At 35.8% G+C, this 27,444-nt stretch overlaps 1 protein-coding gene across 6 annotated transcripts in view; it reads left to right on the top strand.

Annotated features, from left to right (window-relative positions):
* Positions 1–27,444, top strand: part of ARHGAP12 (Rho GTPase activating protein 12) — a 126,210-nt gene that overhangs the window by 86,608 nt on the left and 12,158 nt on the right. For 4 of the 6 annotated variants that reach the window (XM_036759598.1, XM_036759596.1, XM_036759600.1 and 1 more), the window contains 7 exons: positions 14–75; positions 11,176–11,257; positions 14,557–14,679; positions 17,714–17,815; positions 19,071–19,169; positions 20,860–20,962; positions 22,765–22,881. In XM_036759598.1, the coding sequence (XP_036615493.1) occupies positions 14–75; positions 11,176–11,257; positions 14,557–14,679; positions 17,714–17,815; positions 19,071–19,169; positions 20,860–20,962; positions 22,765–22,881 (688 nt within the window). The remainder of the gene's footprint in view (positions 1–13; positions 76–11,175; positions 11,258–14,556; positions 14,680–17,713; positions 17,816–19,070; positions 19,170–20,859; positions 20,963–22,764; positions 22,882–27,444) is intronic. The other 2 variants (XM_036759602.1, XM_036759601.1) reach the window with 1 other exon arrangement.

Here is a 27,444-nt window from a genome sequence, read left to right as displayed (position 1 = left end):
CTGTGTTTTCTAGGGCCAAGAAAAATACGGATTGTTAAATGTAACAAAAATTACTGAAAATGGGAAAAAAGTTAGGTAAGTACACTAAATCTTTGGTGTTTTTATGTCCTTAATATAAAACGTAAGCGTTTCATTAAGTATACATTTTCTGTTAGGTACCTTATATAGATTTTATTCTGGTATGAAATTAATGAAAATTTCCTCTTGCTGTTTTCATTGAGCATATCAAATCAGAGCTCAAGATGAAGTTCTATGTAATCATCTAACTGTGGGATATTGAGACAGCACCTATTGAAAATCATCCATCTAATGGTTAGCATTGCCAAGATTCTCCCAAAAATATCAGAATTAGTTTTTATAGTAATAGGCGATATGTAAAATGTTTTTAATCTGGAAGGATTGATTCACTTAGGAATTGAACAAGTTTTCTTGTCTTCCCACTGTGCCCTGCATACTAAAATTATATGCACCTTTTGATTTAGATGGTCATCTCATGTTCATTAGTACAAGACCTACTCCTGTGTTTCAAGGAAGGAAGGAAATGAGTATTTTATTGAGTGCTTACTCTGTGCCAGACGTTGTGCTGAGCCTAGCAGATGACAAGTACAGACAGACCCTGCCTTCTAGGGGCTTACATTCTAGTGAGGGAAGCTAGCACACAGAAGGATGAAGGTACTCTGGGCGTGGTTTTGAAGATTAGAGTCTTTCCTGTTTGAAAGAATCATTATTTTATGATCTAAATTAGTATTCTAATTCCAAAGGTGATTATCAAAGCAAAAGTAAAGCTATCTATGTTGCCATTTCTTAGGTACATTAGAAGTGGGGAACCCAGTGGAAATTTTGCTGAAGTTAAAAAAACAGTTATAAGTAAATTACCCCAAGACTTTTTTTTTTAAAAGAATATAAAAATTGAGTTTAAAACTGTTCTATTGACATGTTTTATCTCAACATTACAGTTATTTCTGGGTGGAAAAAACAGCCTTCTTTTTCTCTGATTTCCCCTAATTGAACCTACTTTGTAACAGAAAATACGGTGATGGCATTTGACCAAGTATGCAAGATTCTGTCCTAGTAATCCCCTGCCTTTGCTAGAGGGAGGTTTGTTTTATTATGTCTTCTCTAGGCTCTTTGTTAGGTTTTCAGTGACTCAGAATTTGGCTTCCTGTCTAGTGGTTTTTTCATTTACATTGTGGTGGTCATTTTGTGTATTTGCTTATTTTACTTTACTATGAGTATATCTTCCTGTGCTTCTCTGTGTATATTCCTCATTTCTTTGTGCACTATAATATTCCATTACATTTGGCTTTTTTTTAAAGCCGTTCTCTAATCTGTAGGAAGCTAGGTGGCACAGTGGAGAAAGCACTGGAGTCAGGAACACTTAACTTCCTGAATTCAGAGGTGACCTCAAACAGTTGCTGACTGTGTGACCCTCAACAAGTCGCTGAACCCTATTTGCCTCAGTTTCCTCATTTGTAAAATGAGCTGAAGAAGGAAATGGCAAACGACTCTAGTGTCTTTCCTAAAAAAAACCAAAACCCATGTGGAGTCACAAAGAGTTGGACATGCCTGAAAATGACTCAATAACAAAATATAGGCACCTACTGTGTTTCCAGTTGTTTGCTACCACAAAGAGTTCTGCTGTGAATAATTTTTCATATATTGGATCTTTGACTTACATATTGGATCTGTGCCTAGTAGTGAAATTGTTGAGTCAAAAGGTTTGGCAGTTTAGTTACTCTTTTCTTGCATAATTCTAATTAATATCCAAAAAGGATAGGATAAATTCACAGCTCCACCAACTATGCATTAATGTGCTGGTTTCCCCCCTCTAACACCTATCCAATTTTGATTCTTGCCAGTGTTTCTTTTTGTCATCCTTGCTCATTTGCAGGGTGTGAGGTAAAACTGAGGGTGTGTTAAATTTACATATCTCTTTCTGTTAGTGATTTGGAGCATGTTTTGAAGTGGTCATTTTATAATTCACAGTTGTTTTGAAAACTGCCAATTTGCTTCAACCAATTTATACCTTGGAGTTTTCTGTATTTGTGTTGTTTCCTATGTAAGTCTTGGACATCAGGTTTTTATCAGGCATGGTTGTTGTACATATTTCACTCTATAATTTCTCTTATCCTATGTTCATCATTTCATTCTTGTAAAAACTTTTATGTAACTAAAATTGCCTTTATTATCCTAACACTCTCTTATAGTCTTTGTTTTCTTAAGAATTTTTCCTCAATTATAGTTGTAGAAGGTACCTCCTCTTATTCTAGAATGTAGATGTTATTTATTCATCACAACAAATATGAAGATATTTGGAAATATTTAGAAATTTATGTATCTTATGCGTGGAATGCCAAGGAAAATTCCCTGAATTCTCATTTTCTTGGTTCACATGGTTAATAAATTGTTTTAAATTTTTCAACTAAGAAAGAGTTTAAATCATGCTTATTAATCTTTTATGACAGTATTTCTTTCTAAGGCACTTAAACAAAAGAGTTACCTTTATAGGTTTATTAAGCTAAAACTCATTCTGTGAATTTTTAAAAAAAGCGATAACTGTAACTAGAAAAAGACCCTGAAAAATGTCCTGTGTTTATTTTTTGTACATATGAGCTCTAGCCTATTAAAATTGTCAGAGCTCATGATTTTAATTATGCTTGGGCTTTTTTTCTCTAAATCTTCAATTTTTTTTAGTGAGCTTCAATTTTCCCATATTACTGCATCATGTTCACTACCCTCTCACCTCTAATCCCTCCTAAATTTAAAAAAAAAAAGCCCTCCCTTTTAACACATAAACATAATCTAGCAAAACAGATCCACACATGGGAATAGTTTCTCATGTAATAATATTCCATTATATTCATATACCACAATTTGTTGAGCCCTTCCCAGATTGATAGTTAACCCCTTATTTACCAGTTCTTTGCTACCACAAACTAAGGAATACCCCTTTTGTTTCCTTTCTTATTCTTTTTTTTTTGCTTTGAATATCTTTTTGTGCATTCTAGTCTTTTCCCTCTTTTATCTCTTTGAGTTAAATGCCTAGTTTTGCTGAGTCAAAGTGTATTTGCCTCAGTTTAGAAGAACCAGACATGTAAAATATCACTCATTACCATAAAAGTGGACAGAATTTTTTTAAAAATCTATACCTGTGATTTTATTAGTGTAGGAAACCAATTTTGATATTCCTTCCATCTTATCTGTAATTTGGTGCTGGACAGTTGCCTGGGGTGCTGAGAGATTAAATGACATTCCTATAACCACTCAGCCAGTGTGGGTCAGAGGCAGGTCGTGAGGCTAGGTCTTACTGACCCGATAACAAATTTTTTAGCTACTATACCATACTAGGAAATGATTAGACTAGAAAAGAGAAATATTGTACTGGTATAAACAAAACCTATTGAAATCTGGTGGATTGCTCCGATTTGTAGGTTGAAGTAACTAAAAGATACTGACAAAACTCTTGCAGCATTATTTATGCTTAAGGAAGAGGAAGAATTAGATATTCATATTAAATTTGTATAGTAGGAGTGGGGATCATCCTAATCAGGATGTGCCTAAAAGAGAATAAGGATTTTTTTTCCATTTTATTTTTCTTATTCTGAACTTGATGAACACCAAATAAAATGAGCATTTCCTTATACATTGTAAAATAGTGGGAGAGATTTTTACATGAACTGCAAATACCTATTATGTAGAGTTCGCTTTTCTTTTTAACTATGGAATAAGTTCAGCATGTCACCTTCAATAGAGTTCTGCTTGTTTGATTCCTTCCTGTTCTCCTTATCTGTTTCCTTTCAGTTCTCTCTTTTTTAGTGGGATATAAGGGAGAAGAAAACACTCCTTCTCTGTCTCAGCTTTCCTACCCTCCACTGACAAGAAGGGAAACAAAACCCTTGTGACAAATATTAATATGTCCATCATACCTATCTAGAGATAGGTAACTTGCTCCTCAGTGTTCCACTGGAATCATATTTAGTCAAAAAATAATATTAACTAACATTTCTATAATGCTTTAAAGTTTCCAAAGTACTTTCCATATATTATTTCATTTGATCCTCACTACAACCCAGGGAGATAGAGCTATTATTATCATCTCTGTTTTGCCAATGAGGAAATAAAGGGTGAGATTAAGTGACTTGCCCAGGGTTCCACAACTAGTAAATGTCAGAGTCGGTATTTAAACTCAGCTTGTCTTACTCCAAGGCTACTATCCGCTATATCACCTAATTGCCTTTGCATTGATCGGAGTTCTTAAATCTTTCAAAGTTGATTGTCTTTATAGCAGTGTTGTTATTGCATAAATTATTTTCCTGGTTTTGATCACTTAACTCTGAATCATTTCATACAAGTCTTCCCCGGTTTAAAGGAAATAGATTTTTAAGTTTTGTAAACATGGGCTGCAATCCACTGTTGAGCTTAAGTTCCTAATACATAAAATTATGCACCTCTGCTTCAGCTAAACTGGTCTCCATACGGTCCCTTCAGTATTACTTTCCTACCTTCTCTTACACTGTTTTCTCTACCTGGATTCCCTTGCCTTTTTTCTCCTATGTTCATAGCCAAGGTATACTTCAGGATCTCTTATCTCCATGGAGCCATCCCTGATTATATTAGCTGTGTTTTTTCTCTGTCCTTCTGTAAGCATTTTAAATCAAAGGTTCATAGGATCATAGGTTTAAAAGGCCATCTAGTCCATCTCCTCCTTTTAGAGATAAAGAAACTTGGGCCTCCCTAGAACTTAAGTGACCCCTGTCCAAGATCACACAGGTAGTATATAACTAAGCTGGGATTTGAAACCATATCCTCTGAAATCAAAACAAGCACTATTATACAACATTATGTGTGTATGTGTGTCTGTATACATATATATATATATTATATCTATACATAGAGATACGTGTATGTATATATGTATATACACACACATTAAAAATTTGTGTACTAAATTAATGGTTACATTTGTTTTAGTCTAATCCAGTGGTCAGCAAACCACTGTCTCCAGGCCAAACTCATTGTTCTGGTATGGCCTATGAGTCAAGAATGGTTTTTGCATTTTGTATTTTTATGCCACACCTGACAGTCTGCTAGGCTCAGGCATTTGGTAAATGTTTATTGATGTTACATGAAACAGTATTTCCAAAATTATTTTCAAGGAACTCCATGGCTCCATGAAGAATAGTAAAATGGCAGTTAAGCAGAAAGATAAAGTTATTCACTCTGTTGGCATTGTGCAGAACAGGCAGTGAGACTTTAATTCTTTAGAATTATCTAAGAAAAATCAGTCATTGAATGTATCCAGTAATACATAATAATAACAACCCCTTTTTAAAGTCTCAATTTGTTCCTGATCCATTATAGTTAAAGTTGGTAAAACTGGGAAGTTTGAAGAGACAAGAAAGCAAAAATGCTGATAACTGACTCTGAAGATGATGAAACAATATTTTTTATTTTAATTTTAATACTATTCCCAAATACAACATCATTGTTTCCAACTTCATTTTATTTCTATTGACCCTAAAGCACCTAATATGGATTATCTGATTTTTAAAAGTTGTTATATGAATCCAGGAAAATTACAAAGGCATTTATGAACAAAACTTAGGCGCAAGTATGATTAGCTGAAATTATCTTTCAAACACTGGCATATATAAATAAAAAGGAAAACAGAAGCTACAAGGTGAACTACCTCCTACACTTACTCATCCCAGTTATAAAATTGAGGCAGCTAGGTGGTGCAGTGGATAGAGAGCACTGAACTCAGAGTCAGGAAAACTTGAGCTCACATTCACCTTTGGCAAGTCATTTAACCTCTCTTTGCTTCAGTTTTCTCTCTTTTTTTTTTTTTGAGAGGGGAATGCAGGGCAATTGGGGTTAAGTGACTTGCCCAAAGTCACACAGCTAGTAAGTGTGTCAAGTGTCTGAGGCTGGATTTGAACTCAGCTCCTCCTGACTCCAGGGCCAGTGCTCTACTCACTGTGCCACCTAGCTGCTGTGTGCTTCAGTTCTCTCATCTGTAAAAGGGGGGTGATAACAGAATCTGCCTCACAAGATTGTGTGGATAAAATGAGATAATATTTGTAAAATTGTTTGCAAACCCTAAAACACTACTGCACAAATGCTAGATACTATTATTATTATTATTATTATTATGATGATAGCATTTATTGTTGGTGTTTTTGTCAGACTACCAGATGACCCAGTGCTAGAAAGGATAGCTAGCATATTGAATGACAGGATATGCAAAGATCTTAGCAAGCCAGAACATTGGGCCAGATCTGTTAAAATAAATTTTAAGAGGGACAAACATAATGTTTTGCATTTGTATTTAAAAAATTAGTCTCCCCAAGTTCAAGATTTGGGGAAATCTAGCTAGGTAGTAATTCATCTGACAAGATCAGAGAATTTTAGTAGGCTATAAGTTCAATGAGTCAAAAATAGATGGCAGCCAAGTCATAAAAAAGTTAATGTTACATCAATATGCACTGAGAAGCACAGTGTTGAGAATAAGAGTGATTGAGTATTACCTCTAGTTCAGGGCCCTACATTTTGGGAAGAAAGCTAGAAGTGGACCATGCCTATGAAGGTCCTTAAGATTATGCCATACAAGTTGAAGGAGGCAGTATGGTTGGATGGCTGGACTCAAAGAATTTAATTGTTAATGGTTCCATTTCATTGTAGCATGAGGTGTCCACTGGAGTACCCCAGGAGCTGTTCTTGGCTCTATACTGTTCAATATTTTTATCAGTGATTTGGATAAAGGGCAAAGGGATAAAGGCGTGTTTATCAAATTTATGAATGACAAAAAGCAGAGAGGAATAGCTTATACACTGGATGACAGAATCAGGATCTTGTCAGGCCAGAGCATTGGGATAAATCCAATAAGATGAAACTAAATTTGGATAATATGAAGCCTTGCACTTGGGTGCAAAAAAAAATCAACTTCACAAGTGTAAGAAAGGGGGTTCATGGATAGATTCTAGTTGTTGTGAAAAGGCTCTTGGAGTTTCAGCAGCCTTCAAACTCAAAATGAGTCAGCATCATGAAGGGTAGCAAAAAATACAATCCTGGCTGGCACTGGGAGGCGGCATGGCTTCCAGGAATAGGGAGCTGACTGTTTCATAGTCCATCTTTATCAGACCTCCTCTAGAACAATGTCAAGCACCATGGTTTCCAAAAGACATTGACAAGCAGGAAATGTCCAGAGGAGGGTAGACAGGGTGGGAAAGGGCCTTGAGGTCATGTCCTGTGAAGACCAGCTATAGGACCTGGGCATCTTTAGCCAGGAGAAGAAAAGACTTGGGGGACTATAGTTACCATATTTAAGTATGTATAGAGATATATGGAGGAGGGATTGTTCTCTTGGTCCCCAGAGAGCAGAAGCGGTAAATGAGGTGTCAGGGAAAACTTCCTAAAAATTAGAGTCTTCCCAAAGTAGAATGGGCTGCCTCCAGAGCTGAGGAGCTCCCCTTCCCTGGGAGTCCTCATCGATGGCCTCTTGGCACATAGATTACAGGGGACATTTATTTTGGATATGGGTTGGACTAGATGGTCTTTGAAGTATGTTTTTGTTGTTAGATTCTGTGAGTCTCATTTAGTAGAAAGAGTACTGGGTGTGGAATTAGGGCTCCTATCCCAGTCTCTTGCTTATAATTTGTGTGGCCTTGGGCAAGTCACATAACCTCACTACTCCTTAGTTTCTTCATCTGTGAAATGAGGTTGGAATAGCTGCCTAGAAGAACTCTCTCAGCTTTAGATCCTGTGAAAAAGATATGGACATGATAGCTTAGCTGTCCTTTATCATTTAAGGATTGTATTTGTAAGAGAGATTAGATTTGTTCTGTTTGGCTCCAGTAGAGAAAACTAGGAATAGTGGATGGAAATTCCATCTGTATCACCCTGTGGGGGATGATAGAGTTGGCATGTAACTACAGGTGAATAGAGACACACACACACACACACACACACACACACACACACACACTCTCTCTCTCTCTCTCACACTCTCTCTTTCTCTCTCTCTCTTCTTCCTTTACTTAGGAGTTCAGCACCTGTCTCACAATCTTCTTCCCCATCCTAACCCCTGCCCTCATACATAGGGATTTCAGTATACACATTGAAGTCCCCTCAAAAACCCTGGCCATGTTTGTTTAGGAACCTGAGGCCCAGAGAAGTTAGCTGACTTGTTTAAAGGTCTTGTGGGTCTTCTGACTACAAATCCAAACCTCTTTTAGTGTGATCCCATGAAAGCGAGACCAGAAGATTGGAGATATTCGCACAAGGGATTGAACATACAGTTGATGATTATTTAGCAAAAGAAACTGAGAAAACAGTCACATATGTAGAAGAAATAGGAGAGGGCAGAATCACTAAAGTTGAGGGAGGGCATAATTTCAAGGAGGAAGAGTCAACAGTGTCGCAAGCTGCAGAAGAGATCAGGACATGGGAAAACTGAGAATAGGCCATCCACTTAAAAAATTATGAGCTTGTTAGTAACATTGGAGAAAAGTTTCATTTGAACAGTGGGGTTATTGCAAGGGATTGAGAAGTGAGTGGGACTCCAGGCTTAGCATTCTATCCACTGTGTCACCTAGCTGCCTTAGACTTTATAACAATGCGTTACTACCAAAACTGACCTCTTTGCCGTTCTTCTGTATGACATTCCATCCGCCATCTCTGGGCCTTTACACAGGTGTCCCTCATGCTTTGAAACCACTTCCTCTTCACAGCCTCCTAGATTTCCTGTCTTCTTTCAAAACTCAATTAAACATTGCCTCCAGGAGACCTCGTTCCCCCTTCTCTCAAGCTGCTATTATCTCTTATCAGAAATTACCTTCTGTTTATTTTGTACATATTTAGGTGTGTACGTATTGTCTTCTCTGAGAGTGTGAACTTTTTGAGGGCAAAAGCACAAGAGTAAGTACTTAATAAAAACCTGTTTATTGATCTAAGGTGTGTTGGATAGTGTAGATGTAATTGACACATGTCATGGGAGTTGAGGTTGGTAAACTTGGAGGCCAGGGTGCTTGACTGCTGAAGTCACTCAGGATGAAGGCTGGACTTGAGGTGGAGAGAAGGAACACAGTGAGTTCTGTATTGAACAAGTGGAACTTCATAGATGAAGCAATAAGGAACTTGCAGAGGGTGATGGAATCTCGAAGGACTAGAAGTTACTGAGTGATGTTGGCAGAGGGGTGGTCTCAGCGTAGCCATAGAGGGAGCAAGAGTAATAGGATAAAGGGAATTTCTGACTGGGCAGCCAGGTGGCACCATAGTGCATAGAGTGCTTGGCCTGAAGTCAGGAAGACTCATCTGCTCTAGTTCAAATCTGGCCTCAGACACTCACTAACTGTGTCACTTAGTAACTTAAGTAACTTAAGTTAAGTGACTTAAGTAAGTCACTTAACCCTGTTTGCCTCAGTTCCACATCTGTAAAATGAACTGGAGAAGGAAATGGCAAACCACTCCAGTGTCTCTGTCAAGAAAACCCCACCGGACGTCATGAAGAGTCAGAGAAGACTAAAAAACGACTGAAGAAGAACTAAATTTCTGACTTAACCTACTGTGTTTATGAATCACAGTTTGGAATAGAGAATCAGGGATTGGAAATTTTTCAATCATAGGGCGGAGGGAATGCCCACTAGGGAGAACCTTGCAAACTAAATCACTGTAAGATTCAGGTTCTAAGTAAAATTTTAATAATACCAATCCTAATAACAGGTTGCATTTTTAACACTTTAAGACTTATAAAACTCTTTACAAACGTCTCATTTTATCTTTATAGCAACCCTAGGAAGTAGGTGCTATTTGTTACCCCCATTTTGCAGATGAGGAAACTGAATCAGACAGAGGTTAAGTGACTTGTCTAAGGTCACACAGCTAGGAAGTATCTGTGGCTGTATTTGAACTCTTGCTCTAGCCACAACATTCTATCTACCACCTTGCTGTCTCTTTCTAGTGTGAAAGAGCTGTTTTTTGTCTTGTATTCCAGATGTTTTCCCTCCTTTGATTGCAGGGCCAGGCCAGTCCCAGACTTTAGTAGCTAAGAGGTTCCTAAAGAAGACTCCTGGAGAACTACATGGCTACAAAAGAATTTGTAGTCTGGGCCATTGTATCTGTTCTGAAGCATTTAAATTGCTGAAGTCACAGATCTGTTGGAGTATTATTTTTACTTATCTTGGCATGATCTCTATCGATTTTCCTCATTGACCTATCAGATGAAATACTTTTCAGTGCCTGTTCTAGCAAGTCTGAAAAAGTAATTTCATCAGCTCTACCTTATAAATCCCTGGGAGAGAAATCTTAGAGGAAGTATTCTCTTTTCTAAACTCTCAATGTATAGACTTACTCTTTCAATAATCAGATTTCATATATGTCCAGTTTTAAAATTAGGACAGCACCCATCTGAAAAGTTTGGGAAATAAGAGAAGACAGTTGTTTCCAAGGGAACCTCTGAAATTCTGAAAGCAAAATGGCTAGTAAGATTATGGATTAATTACTTAATATTTTTGGAAGGAGGGGATTTGTTAGTGATAAGAAAACAGTAATAGAATAACTTAATTGTCCAATATATATTTATTGAGCAACAATTATGTCTACAGTGCTCTGCTTCGAAGAGAAGGGAATTAAAAAAGAAAATTTAGGGCGTTGTTCCTGCCTACAGTGTAATTAAGCCTTTTTTTTTTTTAAAGAATGCAGATAAGAATTCTTGTCAGGTGTGTTTAATATGTGTCATTTAAATACAAAGGATTTGGTTTTTTATTAGTGACAAGACAATGTCATGTATCACAGACCTGCTGTGCACATTCCTTTCTCACATGGCAACTTTTTATTAGTAATCACCTATTTGTGTAATTTAGGATTGTAGATTAACATAAAGGCATATTGATCAACCAGTGAAATTGGTAAGCAGTTATTTTAAAAAATGAAATACCATGCTTTAATTTGCATAAGTCAGGGGTTCTTAAGGTTTTTTGTTTGTCGTATACCCCTTTGGCAGTCTGGTGAAACCTGTGGACCCCTTCTCAGAAAAATGTTTTAGATGCGTAGAATAAAATATATGGGATTACAAAAGAAATCGGTTGTGTTGAAGTGTGCTTATCAAAATTTTTTAAGTTCACAGTCTCCACGTTATATAAGAACTTTGGCACAAATGGTTATTTTTTATAATTGCAGAAAGAACTGGTTATCTTCCTGGGCCGTGTTACAAGGCTCGTCTTTACTATTCACCAAAACCCAAGGAAGTAGCACGAGTTGGGTAAGTATGCCGTGTGTCTGGTAATTTGTACCTTTGATTTAAAAGTATAGAATATTGTACAGAAATCTCAACAGTGGTTTGCAAATTCTTAATAGATATATTTCTGTGTGTCGGAGGAAAGAGGTCTCAATATTTGTTCTACTCTTTAATTAGAAAAATCTGGCTCTCTTAGCAAGGCAGAATAACCATAGTCCTGGCCCAGTAGCAGGACTCTTAACACTGGAGTCAGTTGATATCTTCACAGACACTTCACTCTTAAATTATTAGGCCTGAAGTTTAGGTATATCGGAAGGAAAAGAGTAAAAGGGAGAGATAATTTAGTCCCAACTGAAAGACAAAAGAAAGTAGCCAGTAGTGCAGGAAGCTTCAGACATCATGCATTGAGAGAGTGTTGGGTAATAGGCGAATGGTGGCATTAAAATACATTTCTAATGTTGAAAGTCATCTTTGAGAGCCCCTTTCCATGACAGAATAAGGACATTCCATCATAATTTGAGTAGTTCTGCAACCTTTTTTGATTGCATTTTTAAAAAAATACTGCAGAGTCATATCAGTTTGCAATTTTTGCATCATCTTGGACCCCTCATTCTCACTATCCACTTAGCTGTCCAGTAGTGTCAGTTGTACCTCTCTAATCTTTTTGCCTCATCACCCATCACATGGATTACTGCACTACCCTCTTCAGCCGTTCTCCAGCACAGCTACCAAAGTAACCTCATCACTGCTGCCCAAGAGGTTCGGAGTCTCTCTGGTGTGTCTGGGATACAATACAGTTCTCTTCTTTTGACATCTAAAGCCCTTCACCAAGACTGGTTTCACTCTCTGCTCTGCCAGTTTCATTTCATATTACTGCCCTTTGTTCATGCTACATTTTATCCAAACTCCAGTCTGTCTCCCTCCTCCAGGCCTTTGCATAGGCTCTGCCCCATGCCTAGATCATTCATTTATTTATTCATTCATGACTGTATGATTGTGTAAGTCAGTGTGCTATGTGCTAAATAGACGGAGACGGAAACGAAACAAGTCCTGTCCTCTGTAACTTAGTAGCTAAGTCCAAGTTGCTTTAGAAACATAAAGTTTGAGAACCTTGACCAGGGTCTCGTAGCTATATGTGTCACAGGTGAAATTTGAACCCAGGCCTTCTGACTCACTTTCTGTCACTGCCAGGCTGCTTTTACCTTGCACATGAATGAGTGCTTGTTGAATTGAATTAACTTTTAAAATAACATTAATTTTAAAAATTATTAAAAACTATTCATGAATTATTAAAGAGTTGTTCTTGAAGCTTTTGTTTTTTTAGTTTAAATGCATTTGAAATGCATACCTTTCCAACATGAACATTTCATCAGTTTTTTTTTAATCCTACTCATTTACCTAATTATTTCTCTCAGTGGCTAAGTTTCTTTAAAGTTAATGGCAATTTGCGATATTGAAGGGATTCTTAGACTATTTGAAGAAACAAATCTAGTTTGTAGGATTTACAACAAATTTTAGTTGTCTTTATTCATAATAGACCCATGTGAGCATTCCCCCCACCCCCACCCCCCACCAGGTTCTGTATATGGCAAGTTCCTCAGATTCTAGTACAGCATAAACTTAATGTCAACATGACCTGATCAGAAACACAGACGTGCTGAATGTCCCTCAGTTCTCGTTCCGTGCTCTGATCTGATCTCTCTCTAGAACCAATACAGTGAAATAATTCCCATTGCATGAGAATTGAAAATTCGATTTGATTTGGTTTTCAGGACAAATAGATGTTGAGGTGAGTTAAAATGAAATAAATAAATATGCCATAATGCCTTTTCATTTTTTATTTGAAACATATGGTACTTTTTTTTTGTTGATGTTACCGTGTTTCTGGAGAATTACACAAACCTAAATATTTACTTCTTGTTCAATTGATAGTTGGAATTGAGTGGAAGATTTTGGAGGAATGGAAATTTGGAGAAAATAAAGTAATAATTATGTCAGTGGATAGCTGGAAAGGGAAATTTAAAGAAAATTCTTGAAAATAAAACTTTAAAGATTGAATTTTTAAAGGCATTAAGAAGGATTCCTGGGATAGGTTTAGATTACTAGGCAATGAGGTCACTGCCTCTCAGTTTATCATGATTTCCTTATAGGTTGAAAGACTATAATGTGTTTCCAAAAATGTGGTAGAGAAATAAGTGAGCAGAGGCATTTTTATATGTGTAGAGTCAGATAACATTTTAAATTTGTTAAAATGCTTTCAAAAACTAAATATAAATTTCCATTGTGTAATGATAGTTAAAAATGTACAGTGTAAATAATTGCTTAAAGTTAGGCTATTAGAACATTACAATGGAAAGCAGGGCATAGAATTTCATAATATCTGGAAAGTATAGGAAGCTGTTGGATGTGGTAGAGTACATGTTTAGGGTGAAATTGAAAATGTTAGAATGGTTTCCCTTTGCCATTTAAAACATCTAGTATGTATTTAGAGAAAGTTAAATGAAAATTGTATTCCAAGTTTTGGTATTATTGGGCCCTTATGGATCATCTCTGCCACTTTTTCTCTCTAAAAGCACAGGTATTGAGAGTTCATAGAATTAGATTTGTAGGGCAGATTAATTCAAATCAATTCAATAAACATTTATTATGTTCAAGGTACTGGGGGTACAAAGACAAAAATAAAAAAATAGTCCTTGACATCCTTATATTCTACAAAATAGGATTTGGAAGATTATAACTTTGTCTTCTTAGCTAATCACTTATTAGATTTGTAGATTTTGATTATAATAGAGCATGGATGTTATACTCTCCAAGATTTGATCTTTTAATCTCCAGCAGATTGAAATCCTTCCATTTCCTCCTTTAGAGAAACAGTTCTTAGGCAATAGAAATGGACTTTCCACATGAGACACTCATTTTTAATTTGATAAAATCATTCTGTTAAGTGTGCCTTGTCACGTAGTCAGATGCTTGCTATTTTAAATTTAAATATTCTAGCACCATTCAAATTTCTAGACTTGTAAAGTGACTTTAAATTCTGTACAAGTATTTATTTTTAATGATCATCTGTTTCTTTGAGTAGATTTTTCTATCTGTTGTGCACCCTACGCAGCACCATCTTGTGAGTGTATATAGTAGCAAATTAAGAAAAACAGATCTTGTGGTATCCACTGAGCTCCAAAGCTCAGTTTTGTGGGTGTCGTGTGTCTGCTGTAGAATTGTGCTTTGTCCTGTTGTGGGCCACGGGGGTTTCCTGTCTCATGTGTCATCATGCTGTTATGCATTGTTATGACATCATCCCTCTCTTCCCTTTTCCCATCAAGTCATTCTGCCCACGGGGCTCAATTCCGGAGCTCCTACTCTCGCTGCTTTCTTCTTGGAAAGATTCTGTGAGCCGTCGGCCTGCTGTCACCTCTGTAAACTCTGACCCCGTTTCAGCTGTCTCTGTATGTGTTCTGTTGCATGCCACTTGCCACGCACAACAATGCTCTTTGCTTTGACATGAATTCGTGGGAATAAATGCAGCAATGAAATGGACGCATATGATGTCATGAAAAGAATGGGGACCCAGAAACCTGGGTGTTTAGTCCCAGTTCTGCCAGTAACTTGCTGGGTGACCATGGGCAAGTCATCTAACTAATCTAAGTCTTCTGTCTAATCTCCCAAATGAGGAGTAGATGATCTCCAAGTTTGCTTCTAGGTGCAAATTTGGTCTTTCTACCATTCTCTGAAAAAATGGAATGGGTAGTCCCTGGGACTGGATGAGAAAAATTAAATTGCAAATTTAAAATTGCAAAAGCAAATTGAATCTTTCTGGCATTCCATTTCATGTCATTTTATTCATAATTTTGTGGCTGAAATATTTCTATTTAGATGTGTCAGTTATTTCTAATCATTATTTATATATTAACAGTTTTGATTCCCCAAAAGTAAATTTTTGGGAAATTTAAAAATAATTTTGGTGTTTTTGTTATGTGTCTATTAATTCTCTTATCAGTTCTACTTTGAAATATGTGCTCTTGTGATATGAATAGAAATAGCATAGCAGGGAGGCCTAGTGGTTCAAGAGAAGATGTGCTGGATGTGGAACCAGCAGACCTGAGTTTGACTGTTGATTAAGCTGCTTACCTCTGGGAGATGGCAAAAGGGAAGGGAACACATATTTATTAAGGGCCTGCTTTATGCCAGGCTTTGTGCTAAGCACTTTGCAAATACTATGTCACTTAACCTCTCTGGGCCTTGATTACCTCATCTCTAAGATAAGAGTTGGACTAAGTGACCTCTAGTCCTTTCTGTCTCTAGATCTGTGATTCAGATAATGTGTTTGTTGAACATACAGAATTAGAATCTTTGTTGGGAGAGACTGGAGAGGTTATTTAATTTGTTTCTGAATGGGAATTCTCTCTACAACATCTGCAAAGGACCCCCAGAGAAGATGCCAAATTTCTATAGAATATGGGTGCAATTTTGGATGAAAGTTGCGAATCATTTTATTTTGTTGTTGTTGTGGAATTTTCTTATAATGAATACACATCTAGATTTCATGTCCCAGTCTCCTGGGCTGGACATGAGATAGAGGTCCAGAGAGGCTACCCAAGCTCTTGGTTGTGAACTGACTAGTGAGAAAGGAGTGCTTTGATCCCAGGGAAGAAGCAGGATGACTTGCCTGGGCCTTGCTGCCATTGGGGACCCCCCGTCCCCAAGCTTCTTTGGGTCATTTTGTGTTCAGGTGTTTTGTTTCATTGAATGGTTAGCTTCTGGGAGGTATTTCTCTGGAGGGTGCTTCAGAACTTTGGTGGTGTGTAAGAGTGAGCTGAAGGGTCTTGATGGAGCAGAGAATTTGTGATGCCCAAAATTTTAACTATAGAGAATGAGAGAGAACAAGAAAAACTTTAGAAGGTTGTTCATTGGGTCATTTGTTGTAGCCACAATCAACAAAGTCTTGGTATTGTTGAAAAGATGATTGTGATGATAGGTTTTGTCTGTTCACTTTTGAGCCAACCACAGTTTCCTTGAGTTTATTTGAACATGTGATATCTATGGAGAAAGCAGCACAGAAAACTGATTATCTTTTCAAAAACATTGGATGTTCTACAGGAGCTACTTTTGAAGATTGAGAGAACTCTATGGTTAGTGGTTCTATTTGGGCAAAAGGATTTGTGGCTGAGTAGTTGGAGAAATTTTGCCTTTAAGCTCTAGAACCTGAGATGTATGTCATCATTTTAGTGAACTTTGATGGTGGACATCGCAATTTGGGGCTGTTCATATCGTACCAATGCAGATAGTCTGCCTGTTTTGGGTAGTCTTGCTCACGTACAGCACTTTCTGTCAGGACAAAGCATTAGGTTTTAGAATTAAGTCTTTTAGTTCCACAGATTCTGTATGAAATTGTTAATGCACTTGCTCTAGTTATTAGCGTAAAAATGTGTGATTGAAGAATTAAAGATACATTTATGTGGCTCTACTTCATAAAACTATTCTTTGATCTTCACAGCTGATGAATAAGAGTCCATTTTAGTTTCTTTATGTCCTTTGGCAGTAGAAACTTTCAGAAAGTTTTACAAGGATACTGACAACCTACTACACATCTAATGCATTGTAAGATAAATGGCTGTTAGCTTGCACTAGAAGATGAACAGAGATCAGCATCTAGAATGTTCGTGTCTGAGCCCAGTAGTCATATTTATGAATGAGTTTGTGTGATTGCATGCTTCCTAAGTTGTCATAAAAGAAGCATGGATCTCTAACCCAAACCAACCACATGAATTAATTCAGATTCAGGGTCTAAGTAATTACATGTAGGCTAATTTATTAGAAATTATTTTAGCATCAGTACCATAAATTTCTTTAAAAAAAAAAAAGAAAAGAAACAATAATTCCCTTACTATTACTTGGATTATCATCATGATGTTCAAAAGTTTGAATTAATCTAGTACAAATTCATGGAATTTCTTTTTTAGAGGAAAAACAAACTCTCAGTGTATCTGGAAAAATGCCCTTACCTGTGTGGAAAACTTTAGAGAGTTTTTCTAAATAGCAGAAGAAAAGGAGAATCTGTAATTTAATTAAGGCTTTCTGGAATGACCAGTTTCAAAGATAATAAGTATATTGACTTAATTTTGAAATGTTGTTTTAAAATTTTAATATAGGAGAAAATTTATGTATTTTATTTTTAATGTAACATTTTTTTTGTTGATAAGTTTTCTTAGACTAATACTTTTTCCTTCCTAGAACTAATTTGATCTGGTTTTTTATATCTCAGTTTGGTTTTGACCATCATACCTTAGAGATATTTATAGTACTAACAAGTAAAGCCTATAACTAAAAACAGTAGTTTTCAATGATTCCAGTCTTAAAAGAGATGATATTTCTTATGCTTCATTATTTATTCATAGTATTGGGAACTTGAAAGAAAGTCTGACCGAAAAAGGTAAATGAGCTACCGCGTAAAAGTTTTGTTTCTCTTTTTCTAAATTGAAGTTCGGGAGTAATCAGTCTAAACCAGAGTTCACTGTGGACCTGAAAGGGGCAACAATTGAGTTGGCTTCAAAGGATAAGTCCAGCAAAAAGAATGTATATGAGGTAATTTATGTTTTCTAAGTACAGTGTACATCCTTGGCCATTAACCTGTTTTTAAAAAGTTATTTGGAAAATGATAGTCTTCATTTTTAATATTGTTTTTCTATGTGAATGTTTTACCTTGAGCAGTACTCCAATTTTTTAAGAACTTATGGTGTCAAAATCTTGGACTGTTACATAAATTGTTGATTGTTTATTAAGACCCCTTCTGTGGCAGACTTACACCACTACCGCTCCTTCATGGTCCTATTTTTCACCCCAACAACGAACAGAAACAGCAGAAACCTAGCTTGGATACCTATTATTTGATGCTGTTCTATAAAGAGATCATTGGAGAGAATAATCTGAATATTGACTCTATGGTGTCACTGTCAGCATTACTCCAGAAAGGTCAGGATAGCATCCAGTGAGAAATGTGGAGTTCACCTCTACAAATTTCCCTTCAGACATGCTAAGGAAGAACATAGAACTAAATTATTAAAGTGACGTTGATTCTTATTGCTTCAGCTTCTTACTAAATATAGTATCTCATTTTAGATCTGAATTATCATTCAATTTAGTAGCCTTTCTACAGAAGAGTTATTTGATATTTTACTGTGTTCTGTTGTATGCAATAGGAATTTATAAAGACATAACCATAAAAATTTGATCCATTTTTAAAAGAAAAAGATAATTATTTTGGCTTTCTAAATCCTTATTTTCAACACATTAGTGTGTCATAGACTATTTTTTTTTCACAAATTCACGTGCTTTATTTCTCATTCTTAAAACAAAAACATTCTAACATTATTTATATCCTAATGTTGTGTTCCTAAACAAATATCTTGGTATATATGCAAAGGAAGATTGAATCCTTAATTCTCTTACTTGCATGATTACCCCAGGTTTTATAGAATGAACAGTGTCAATGTATTGGCAGATATGATTTTAAAAACTATAAAATGACATAGCAGAGCATAAATTCCTACAAAAAGAAACTTTATATCTATGTAGAGTACCTAAGTCTTTAAAAATAAATTAATATAGTTCTTCTAACCTTTTAAAACTTCATAGTTCTTATCTCTTAATCTTCTTAGAGCATATCAATTAATCAACAAATATTAAATACCTCTCATATGCTGGGGAAACACTGTGGAAACAAAGATGAAAATGGATATAGCCTTAACTGGGGATTACATAAAAGCCTGAGTTGTTTTGTAAAAACTGTTTTACATATTTTTAAAATACTAATTTAATTTTACATGCCTTCTCTCTCAAGCTAAAAACACGTCAAGGAACTGAACTGTTAATTCAGTGTGACAATGACACTCTTATGAACGATTGGATTAAAGTTCTTAATTGTACCATCAGTAATCAGGTATGTATTTCATTTATGCAAATTATAACTTCAGAATTGATTTAATCTCCTCTCCAGCATCCCTTAGCCACTCTTGACTCCTCAGTGCATGCAGATTCTCTGTCTGCTGTAACTGGACAATGTCTTGTATTATGAATATTTTGCTAAAGAAAGGTGTGAGAACATTTGCCATTTAGTTCAGGAGTTCCCAGAAACCAGTGACTGCATTATTATTCTCATCAATATTCTAGATACATTACATGATTACTCATAACCAAAGAAGTAGTTGGTTATAGCTTTGAAGTAATATGTAGAGGGGATTGAGTAGACGGTGGTGTGCTATGATCCCCTGCAAGCACTCACTCTGCTAGTCCATAGAGGGAATCAGCTAGAGACCCTCGTGCAGCCCAGAATCCATAGAGGGACTGTGGAAGTCCTGCAATGGACAAGCTGCTGAAGGAGATTGAGAGCCAGGCAGAGAGGCTGAAGCACAGGCAGCTGCCCCTGGAGCCTTCCAGGTGGTCCCATCATTCCTTTATCAAAATGGCCAGGCCCAGCAAGCTTGAGCCACCCCCAAGTTTTATGGCTATAGAAAAATGAATTTGGATTGCTTTAGGCAGATCTAGTACAGTACTCTCTGCCCTCTCCAAGCTAGGCCCACGCTTTCCCCAAACCCATGCCTACTTTAAAAAGAGAGATTAATAAAATTGAAAGTACTGAGATCACTGAATTGATAAATAAAACTAGGAGCTGGTTTTTTAAAAATTGAATTACATTAATAAATAGTTAACTAGCTTTAAAAAAAAGAGAAAAGAAAACCAGACTTCTTATCAAAAATGAAAAAGGATGTACGAAATTGAAGAGGAAGTGAAAGAACTCATCAAATTATTTTGTCCAATCATAGGCTGACAAAATTGATAACTCGGGGAAAATAGATAAATATTTACAAAAATATTAACAAAAGAAGAAAGACTGTTTAAATAACCAAGTTTTAGAAGAAGAAAAAAAAGCTAGAACAAGCCATTAATGAGCATCCAAAGAAAAAAAGATGGATTTACAAGTGAATTCTATCAAACATTCAAAGAACTGCTAAGTCTAGTGTATGAACTGTTTGCAGTGATTAAAAAAAAAGCACTCTTTCAATCTCTTTCCATGATAAAAATATGGTGTTGAAGACTATGATATTGTGACACATAGCAGCTCCTGAAGGGAACTACTGGTTCCAAGAGGCAGAGGTGAGGAGAGTTCTAGTCTGCTTCTGCTACTAACTTGTTCTCTGACCTTGGGCAAATAAAGTTGTATTTTTTACCCTGTCAGCCTCCATTGTCTCATGTAAAAAATAAGAGGAATCAACTAGATAATTTGTAGGCCCCTTCCAGATAACATTGTCTTCCCCATTTGTGTCATAGTTGGATGCTGTTGTTCAGTGGTACAGAAGGCCCTGTCGAAATAAATAAGTGCAAACCTGTCACTAGAACTTGATCTACAACCATCCTGCTGATAGTAGAAATACATTTATCCATATATACAAAAGGATAGCACTAAATGTTATCTAGAATAGAAAAAACAGTTTTTGAAGACCCATGCATAGAGCCAGTAACTGTTTTTTACTAATGGTTTACAGAAAAGCCAATCATTCCTCTTTTAGAGTTGCAAAATAATTTAGTTTTACATTTAATCAACATGTATATGGGGAATTTCTAATCAATAGGCCGTTGAAGTTGATGAAGCAGTTGAAGAAGAGGTACCAGATTCCCCAGGAGTGGAAAAACATGACAAAGAAAAGGATCATAAGGACTCTAAGAAACTACGTTGTAAGCTCATTTATCTTCATTCATGCTTTTGAACTCATCATATAAGTTTGTATCCATAAAAAAACTTAGTTTTTAAATCAAATGAATACTGCTCTATGGGATGCTGGGTGACACCATAGTGTACAGAGTTCTGGGCCTGGAATCAGGAAGACTCATCTTCCTGAGTTCAAATCTGGCCTCAGACACTTAATAGGTGTGTGGCCCTGGGCAAGTCACTTCGCCATGTTTGCCTCAGTTCCTTATCTATAAAATGAGCTGGGCTCTGCCAAGAAAACCCCAAATGGGGTCACTGAGAGTCGAACACAACTGATATGACTGAATTTAATAATGTTTTATGTTTTCTTTTCCAACTTTATAAAAAATATGCTGCATATTTTCTTCTTCAATTGTATAAAAAACTGTAAAGCAAATTATCTTGATACGTTAGTCCTCTTTTTTCCTTAATTTTCCATAAATTTTTTCTAAAACAAATGCTTCATTTTGAATCATCTCAGCCCATTTTTGTCATTGTTATTGACTTGTCTCCAAATTAAACAATTTTTTTTCTTTTGTACCATGACTTTACTATATTATAACTTTAGGTCAGTCTTCAGATACCTAAAATTTACTAATGTAACCAAGAAAACCTAATTGGAAGTTCAACTTACCCATGAAGTGGTTCACAGAATGGACATCTAGGACATCATTTTACAATTGTGATTTGATACTCTAGAAGGAAGTGTTGAGGTGCTTTTATATTTTGATACCTTTTAGGTGACCAAACTTTAATCATTGAAAAGTACTTGAGTAATGTTTGGGATTCAGTATAATTTTAGCCACACTCATTTATTCCCACTTAATAGTCACAATGGGCTTGGGTTCTTATAGAATCCAGAAAATCAAATATGGGAGGGAGTTACCTTCGCTATGACCAGTTACTTTAGCAGGGCATCTGTTAGGACTTTCCTTCACTGTTTTTTTCAGAATACAAAGATCACAGACAGAGTAAAGGTTGTGTAAGACCATTGGCAATGACCATGAAATATTGACTTCTGGCTTTGCTTATTTTGAATTTGACCTACCTCCTTTAACCTAAGCTGGGTTTTTTTCTTAAAAACTTTTCAAATGAATTAAGTGTTTAGAAAATATGGTCTAGTGCATATTCCATACACATTCTGCATTGAATTTATTACACTATGAATATCTAGTAATATACACAGGGTGATTTGTTTTTATTATTTGAATGTTGTTGCTAAGCTACAGGGATTACTCTTGATAAGCTCTCAACGTTCCCAATTATGGGCATACACAGTCGTCTTGAGGAATTTTCTTTAAAAATTTTTTTTTCTCGTAGCTGTCATTGAAATACAGGTATGCAAGTAATGTACTATGTGATTAAAAATCTCAGTGATGGATGGAATGATTCTTAAACTTTCCCAAGTTGTCCTATTCCCCATGAAGATACTTAGTTTATTTAAAACCCCAAGAATTGTCAAAGTGAGACAAGACTACTAGTTTGATGAGGGTGAGATAAATAATTTTTGCCCTTCCTACAAACACTGACACAGAAACAAAAAGTACCATGCACAAAACAATGTTCACAAATACATTTAATTTGAGCTAATCCTGACAGTTGACTTTTACATTTCAGGTTAGAAGATACTGTTTTATAAATACTTGCATCTCACTGAATTGTGTTAGATTAAGTGAGTGTGACTTATCAACTAGCTATGAAGTTATCATTCATATTGCTAAGTGAATTGTCTAGTTTGTTGAGAAAAAAGTTAACATTTTATTAAACACTGATGTTTGTTCCCTTTAAGCAATGAAAATTTTGAGCATAGATTCTTCAGAGCAGAAGAAAACGAAAAAAAATCTGAAGAAATTTCTTACTAGACGACCTACTTTGCAAGCTGTACGTGAAAAAGGTTATATTAAAGGTATGTAGAAAAAGGCAGATTCTCAGTGTGCCAACCTCAGAGCTAGTTCATCTGAAGTAAAAAATAGAAATGAATCAGTGAAAATGTCTTTTTAAAAATTATTTTTGTGAACATCAGTCTTGTATCTTTTAAAAATATATAAGATGGTAGAATAGTTATTTTGTTATAAGATAGTTACAAATTTGGTCCATGTTTGTATCTCATCTACACTTTTTTGTTTTCTTCTGTGCATTTGAAAAAAAATTTTTTTTCAGTTTTTTTTTTCATATCTGTCAGTACTCTTTAAATACCCACCATTCTCTCCTTTCTTACTCCCCCAAGTAGAAACCCTCCCTTATAGTCTATGTATGGTGAAGCAAAACAGGTCAGCGCATTGGCCAGGTACATGTCTCACTTTGTACCTTTGTCCTAGTCCATTGTCGCCTCTCTGACAAGAGGTGGGAGGAACAGAAATGTGAAAGGTCCTAACTGATCCTAGCTCCCCTAACAACAGCCGGGCAAGGGATGTAAGAGGGTGCAGTGCACAAATGCCTGAGGCCCTCTAGAAGGTCTTAAATGAATGCCATCTTTGGTGTTTAGTGATTGCACAGGGGTTTTTCCAGAAGACAGGGATGAGAGAGGCTCCCTGGGGGCCATCCAGGGGACAGAGCCAACTTCCAGCTCTTGGAAAAGTACAGCAAGAGGAACTCCTTTAAATATTTAGCAAGAAAAAAAGGTAGAGACAAGGTTCACACCAACACCTGCTGTGCTTTACTATGAAACTAAGGCAGAAATGAGGGATGACTGCAGAGGGAAGGCCTACTCTTACCTTACCTCTGCGTCCCAGGGAGGGTTGTAGAACAATCCAGAAGCCAGCCATCCCATTCAGAACTGCAGCAATAGCAGTGGCATCAAAACCTCATTGGAGAGGGAGCCTCTGGGACAAAGTCTAGAAACAGACTGGAGAGAACAGTGAACAGAAAAAAGACTGGATATGGTGAAGAAATGCTGTGGATTGGGAAGCCCAAGAGGTGAATTCTGAACAGGAGAGTAACTCCACATAAGAAGCAGGAGAGTCTTAGTAAAAGAACAACTTAGTCACAAATGTACTGAGAGTGAATGAGAGAATGAAATGAATTGAAGCCAAAAGTCTTGAGGATAAAGGGGAGAGAAAATAACGAGCTTAAACCAGAAGACAAAATACAAGCAAAGTAGTTGACTTCCTGCCAAAATGGAACAGAGAGTTAGGGATTGAGTGATCCAGTGAGACAGGATGGATGAGAATAAAACCAAAGGGCTGAAACACTAGAACATGGGAGGTATCTGCTATTTAAAAAAAAAAAAACAAAAAAAAGCTGACCCAGGAATCAGGTCAAGGGAGCTACTTAAAGAATAATCAGCCTCCTTGAAAATCATGACCAAACAAAAACCTGGATACTGTATTTTAAGAAATCATAAAGGAAAACTGCCATCTATTAGTACCTGTGGGCAAAGCGAAAACAGAAAGAATCCACCAGCCACATCTTGAAAGAAACCCCAAATTGGAAGTACCCAGGAATATCCTAGCCAAAATTCCAAAGCTTCCAGGTCAAAGAAAAAGAAATGCAAGCCGCCAAAAAGAGAGACCATGCAGTTTTGCTCAGAATCACTCCAAACTATCAGAAAATGTCAAAATGTGATATACTAAAAGGAGAAAAGTGGGTTTGATCATTAGTCTCTTGAAGTCATGAGTTCTGAGGTTTTTCAGTGTGTCCCTTGATGTGATTATTATGGTTATTATATAAATAAATTTGCTGGTTCTGCTAATTTCACTCTGGGTCAACTCATACAAGTTTTTCCATAGCTCTTGAATTTGTCATTCATTTTTTTACAGTACAATAATTTATTATATTTACATGCCGCAGTTTGTTCAGCCATTCCCCAATTTATGGGCACCTGTTTTGTGTCTAGTTTATCAGAAGCTACAACAAAAAGTGCGATTCCAAATACTCTTGTGTGTTGCGTTTTACCCCCTATCTTTGACTTCCTTGAAGTGTATGCCTAATAGTAGTGTCATTGGTTAGTAATCATAACGAGTAGCATTTATATAGCAAGTGCTTTGCATATGTTATTTCATTTGATCATAGAATACATACTGTTTAGTGACTTAGGGTATTTCCAAATGTCACAACTAATTTTATTCTTGGTTTATCAAATTTTTGTTTTCACTGTTGTGATTATCTACTGCTATGAGTCATTAAAACTATCTTTTTTGACTGGCATGTAAAAATGGTTTTTCAGTTGAAATAGTGAATCAGTAATAAATACTAAACTAAGGTATTAAAAAGCGTACAATAGAAGAGGCATCTTGGATCTAATACAATAGGTCTTTTTTTAAAAAAAACCAACTTATTTTTAATTTATGGAGTAAAACAAGCATTTATTTAACGAATAATAAAAAAGATAATTGCATATGAAACTGTAAGTCTACTATGTGCAGCTTGCTATTCCTTTCAAATGTATAACAAAATTATCATGTAAACTTTTTCTTCCCCCTCCCCCCCTTCACCCTGGCCAAGAGATGGCTACCATTAGACACAATTAGATGTGTGTGCGTATCTATCTATCTATGTAAAATTATTTTATACATATTTCTATTTATCAGTTCTTTGTCTGGATGCAGATAGCATCTTTCTTCATATGTCTTTTATAGTTAATTTGGGTATTTGTAATAGTCAAAATAACTTATTTGTCCAAAGTCATTCTTAAAACAGTATTGCTATTACTGTACACAGTGTTCTCTTGGTTCTCATTTCACTCTTCATTATTTCATGCAAGTCTTTCCATGTTTTTCTAAAATCTTTGAGCTCATCGTTTCTTATAGCACAATGGTATTCCATCACAATCACGTACCACGACTTGTTCATCCATTCCCCAATTGATGAGCATCGCTGCAGTTTCCAGTGCTTTGTCACCATGAAGAGAGCTGCCATTAACATTTTAGAACATGTAGATTCTTTTCCTTTTTCCCTAATTATCTTTGGAAATAGACCAAGGAGTGGTATTGCTGGGTCAAAGGATATAGACAGTTTAATAACTCTTTGAGCATAATTCCAGATTGCTCTCCAAAATGCTCTCCACAATTTCACCAACAATGAATTAGTGTCCCAGTTTTTCCACATCCCCTCCAGTATGTCACTTTCCCCTTCTATCATTTTAGCCAGTCTGGTAGATGTAAAATGATATCTCAAGGTTACTTTAATTTTCATTTCTCTAATCATTAATGATTTAGAACATTTTTTCAAATGACCATAAATTGTTTTGATTTCTTCTTTGGAAAATTACCTGTTCATATCCTTTGACCATTTATCAATTGGGGAATGACTCATATTCTTATATATTTGACAAAATTCTTTATATATTTTAGATATGAGACCTTTGTCTGATATACTGTCTATAAAATTTATTCCTCAATTTTATGCTTTCCTTCTGATTTTGGCTACATTTGTTTTATTTGCACAAAACCTTTTTAATTTAATATAAATGATAGGTCTTTTTAAAAAATGAAATAAATGAAAAGTTTTAGTTCTGAGGTATTTAGTTGTTTGAAAAGCCCTTGAACAAAAAGGCTCACTGGAAAATAAGAACCCACATTTATAAAATATTTTAAGGTTTATAAATGCTTTCCTCACAGCACCCTAATGGTCAGTATGGTAAAGATAAATTGTGTTCTTGAAAATTTGCCCTTAAGTTTTGCTTTTTATAGATTTTGTTCTTACTGGTAAATTTACATCATCTCATTTAGCAGATGTTACCTCATTTAGCTAAATAAGATTTATTCTTAATTCAATAAGGTCATCAAAACACTGTCATACATACTTTGATGCCAATATGTACTTATGAACTATATTTCATGTAGTTGTGATTTTTGAATTTTGAGGGTATAGATTTCCTAAGCAGACTCATTGAATATTTGAAACAACAATTCATATCATTAATGATGTCATTTTTTTTCAATATACTATTTTTTTTAAAAAACACATATCAATAAAAATGAAACTGGTTTAACTCCATTTAACCTAACACTAGCTGTTAAAACCATACTTGGTTTGTTCATTTGAATGTAGTTCTATGTCATCTGGAGGTAAGAGGATTGAGTATGACATTTTTTCAGCTGTGTTTGTAGCCATGGAACTAAATTATAAAGTTACGTGCAGCACCAAAACAGGAGAAGGAATAAGAGCCCAGTAATTTCTGTGGCCCGCCTGACAAATCAGTCCTTGTAAAATAGATTTCACTAGAGAAAGAGTAGCTGTGCTTTGAAAGTGCTCAGCAAATGTATGTTTGCTGAACCAAATCTCTTTTAATACTTGAGGCAGGTCCAACAGAATTTGATTTCCCTAGTCCTCTAGTTGCCTCTATCTTTTTATGTGTATAAGGATCTGATTTTGCTTCTTAGAACTTTATAAGCACTATCCTTCTCTCTGAGAAATATTAATGAATAGATATTTTTTCTGTAAAATGTATATATGGATATATTAATTTTTACATAGCTGTTACTAAGTAAGGTCTTTATCCCTTTAGTAGGATCTTTCTGTAGGGTGA

Source organism: Trichosurus vulpecula, chromosome 5 (assembly GCF_011100635.1).
Source record: "Trichosurus vulpecula isolate mTriVul1 chromosome 5, mTriVul1.pri, whole genome shotgun sequence".
NCBI lineage: Eukaryota > Metazoa > Chordata > Mammalia > Diprotodontia > Phalangeridae > Trichosurus > Trichosurus vulpecula.
This window is presented reverse-complemented; position numbering and strand designations above follow the sequence as displayed.